Here is a 2,920-nt window from a genome sequence, read left to right on the forward strand (position 1 = left end):
GTGACATAGGCCGAAGATCACTTTGGGGCAAATAAAGCCCGTGAACCGACCCCACAAATCCAAGCAATCACCGAAATCATTTTTTTGACGCGCATGATTAGCGATTGAGATATTTGAAGACCAACTTTTCCATGTTCTCTTTTGAGATGTCTTCCTTCTGCATTCTTGATTCTTGAATAGAGAAGAATGGGGTTTGGATAGTACATGTGAGGAATGATATATATAACTGAAGTGATATATAACTTTTTGATAAGATTTGGTACTTGGTTTAAAATACCACTTCACCACAAGTACCAATAGTTTAGATACAATTTCTTGCTTGTCCTTGGGGAATTGTATGTTCTTTATTCCAAAAACCATATTGACTTTTTAGAATCTATTAACTTTATATCCTGCCAAAGCACTTTCTTCCCCTGTCATGATATAAATGAACATCCCACTCTGTTTTTTTCAAAGGAAAAAAAAAATCAAGAAAAAGACTGAGCAGAGATTATAGATTTGGTATATCCCTTACCCAAGCCCTAGATATGGTCACAAACTCACAATCAATTATTGTTATTATAAGTTTAATGTTGGACCATATTAAAAATCAAAGTTGACTCATAGATTGAGGACCCCCTTGAAACATTAATCTTTATTGCTCAATCCCCTAATGTAATGAGAGAATATCAATTTGTGTACTAAGGGATTTACTTTCTCTCTCTCTTGATTTTAGTGTGAGAGAGGAGTGTGGAAAGGAAGACATTGATATTTGCTTACAAGCATTTCATGGAGTTCAATCAAACATTATCAAGTTAGGAGAATAGAAGAAAAAGAGACATAAAACTAGAAATACTTCTTCAAATTTCATTACTTGTTTCATAACATTTTTGTACTAAAGAAAGATCACATCATTATACCCAAACCCCCCAAAAAAGATAACAAAAAACAGAGAACATACTACTAATTGTATGCCTAATTCCAATCCACTACTTTCTTCTTCAGAAATCATTCAATTTAGTTAGGGTTTGTAGAACTAGTATGTTTTGGGTTGGAAGTTGGGTTGATGTTGGTATCATGTTTAAGATTTGGATTAGGTTTTATGTTGGTCTTTTTGGGGTATTTCTGTTTGAGTTCAGATAAAAGTGCTTGATTCTCCTGGTTAAGAAGTTGGGCTTTCTTCCTTAGCCTCTCATTCTCTTGAATTATGCAACAGTTTTGCAAGTAAAGCTTTGCATTGAGTCTCTCCATATTCCTCTAAACCTGAAATATGAAAAAACCAAAACAGAGAATCAAAAATCTCATTCTATACAAGTTTAGAGAGAGAAATAAAATCAATAATTCTACAAATATTTTTTGAAAATCTCAATAATCCTTTGAAATTACAAAATGAAAGAAATACTAGAAAAAAAAAAGCAGAGAAGATTCTAAAAAGTTCTATTACAAAATCTTCTTTAAAAATAATTTGTGGGTCTACTTTCAAATAGAAAAGAATTTAAGCAAAATAACTTTAATCTTCAAATGAATAAACAGAGAAAAGTGGAGACAAGAACAGAGAAAAAGAAAATAAAGAAAAAATGGTGGGTACCTCCAAAAACCAAAACAAAAAGGAAAGAAGAGATCACCTTTTCTTTAAGGTTGTTTTTTGATATTGTGGTGGTAGTAACTAGTAACTGTAAAACTCTGTAAAAGAGGGGATGAAGGAGATGATGGACAGACAGATGACACAAAATGAAGGGGTGGGTTTGTTAATTATTTATAGGCAAAAGAAAAGTTAGAGAGAGAAAAAGTAGAGAGAGAAAATATAGAGAGGTGTGAATTGTAAAGACATGCATACCCTTTTCTCACAAAATAATCATGCATTACTGCAAGGAAGGTGTATCAGGGGTAGGATTATGAATCATGATGAATTTATTGAGATGGCGTCATATGATGATTCTCTTGTGTGCTCATTGAGGGTATTTTCGGAATTTAAAAGAGTATCAAGATTTTTGGGTTGATTCCTTTTTAGCCCCCACATGTCACAGACTCTCTATTTTAACCCCCTCTATACAATAGTATAAATTGTCCGGTTGGCCATTTTGCCCCATAGACAAGAGATCTGTTAAATCAAAGTTAACGTTTTCCAAGTAATTGCAAATAAGTAAATGTTTTAAGTTGGAAAAACCTTAAATTTTACTTTGATTCAATAGATCTATTAAAGAAGGGTCTAAACTGCGATTTGGACAAACCTGAGGGTCAAAATGAAATTAATCCAAAATCTTTCAAAATGATGGAAGTGGGCTGGGCCTTGGCAGTCCACAGATTCGTAATGATGACTGGATGGGGCTCGAACCCACGCAGCAGCACCACCACTACCCACATCATCATCATCATCATTATTATCCCTCTTAATAAGTAATTTGTAACCCCCCTTCATCTTACATTATGATGATTGCTAATGATGATAAACTTTTGTTTTTTTGTTCATAAATTAAACCTTAATTAACTATTTAATCTACCCCTCTAATCTTATCTTATAAACCTAATAGATTTCTTTTGTGGAATAACATTATAATAATATATGACATATTATTGTTCTATACAATGTATTATTATTATACAATATAAATTTAAAATATGGTATAATAATTATGTACGTTCGTAAAGAAGTTCGGATTGAAATTTAAGACTAGGATTCTGTTGATTAATTTGAGATCGAATAAATCGAAATAGTTGAATAAATATAAGAGTTATATGGTAAAATTACTACAAAATTTCTTCTGTTTTTGGTAAAAACGTTATGATGAATTTTAGTATCAATGGGCTATCTAGATGTATTGCCAACTAATAAAAAACTGTATCAATTATATTCGTAACGGTTGTATATTTCAAACTTGATAATTATAGTCCCATGCTCTTTTTATTTTTGTGAAACCTATCCTATCACGTTTTCAAATTC

The 2,920-nt window shown here is 31.8% G+C and overlaps 1 protein-coding gene across 1 annotated transcript; it reads right to left on the bottom strand.

Moving 5' to 3' along the window:
* Nucleotides 1-816: 816 nt before the first annotated feature.
* Nucleotides 817-1,701, bottom strand: LOC147567919 (protein LITTLE ZIPPER 4-like). Its single transcript, XM_086670228.1, has 2 exons — nucleotides 1,605-1,701; nucleotides 817-1,242 (listed from the first exon to the last, which is right to left on the bottom strand). The coding sequence occupies exon 2, from the start codon at nucleotides 1,228-1,230 to the stop codon at nucleotides 997-999; it is 234 nt and encodes a 77-aa protein (XP_086526354.1). The 5' UTR covers nucleotides 1,231-1,242; nucleotides 1,605-1,701; the 3' UTR covers nucleotides 817-996.
* Between the last annotated feature and the right edge of the window lie 1,219 nt (nucleotides 1,702-2,920).

This window comes from Eschscholzia californica, unplaced genomic scaffold, assembly GCF_041429995.1.
Source record: "Eschscholzia californica isolate CP2 unplaced genomic scaffold, dmEscCali1.0.p SCAF_1, whole genome shotgun sequence".
NCBI lineage: Eukaryota > Viridiplantae > Streptophyta > Magnoliopsida > Ranunculales > Papaveraceae > Eschscholzia > Eschscholzia californica.

Bases quoted from the DNA above. Each gene is read 5' to 3' on its own strand.
- LOC147567919 (XM_086670228.1), bottom strand. From the start codon at position 1,230: ATGGAGAGACTCAATGCAAAGCTTTACTTGCAAAACTGTTGCATAATT.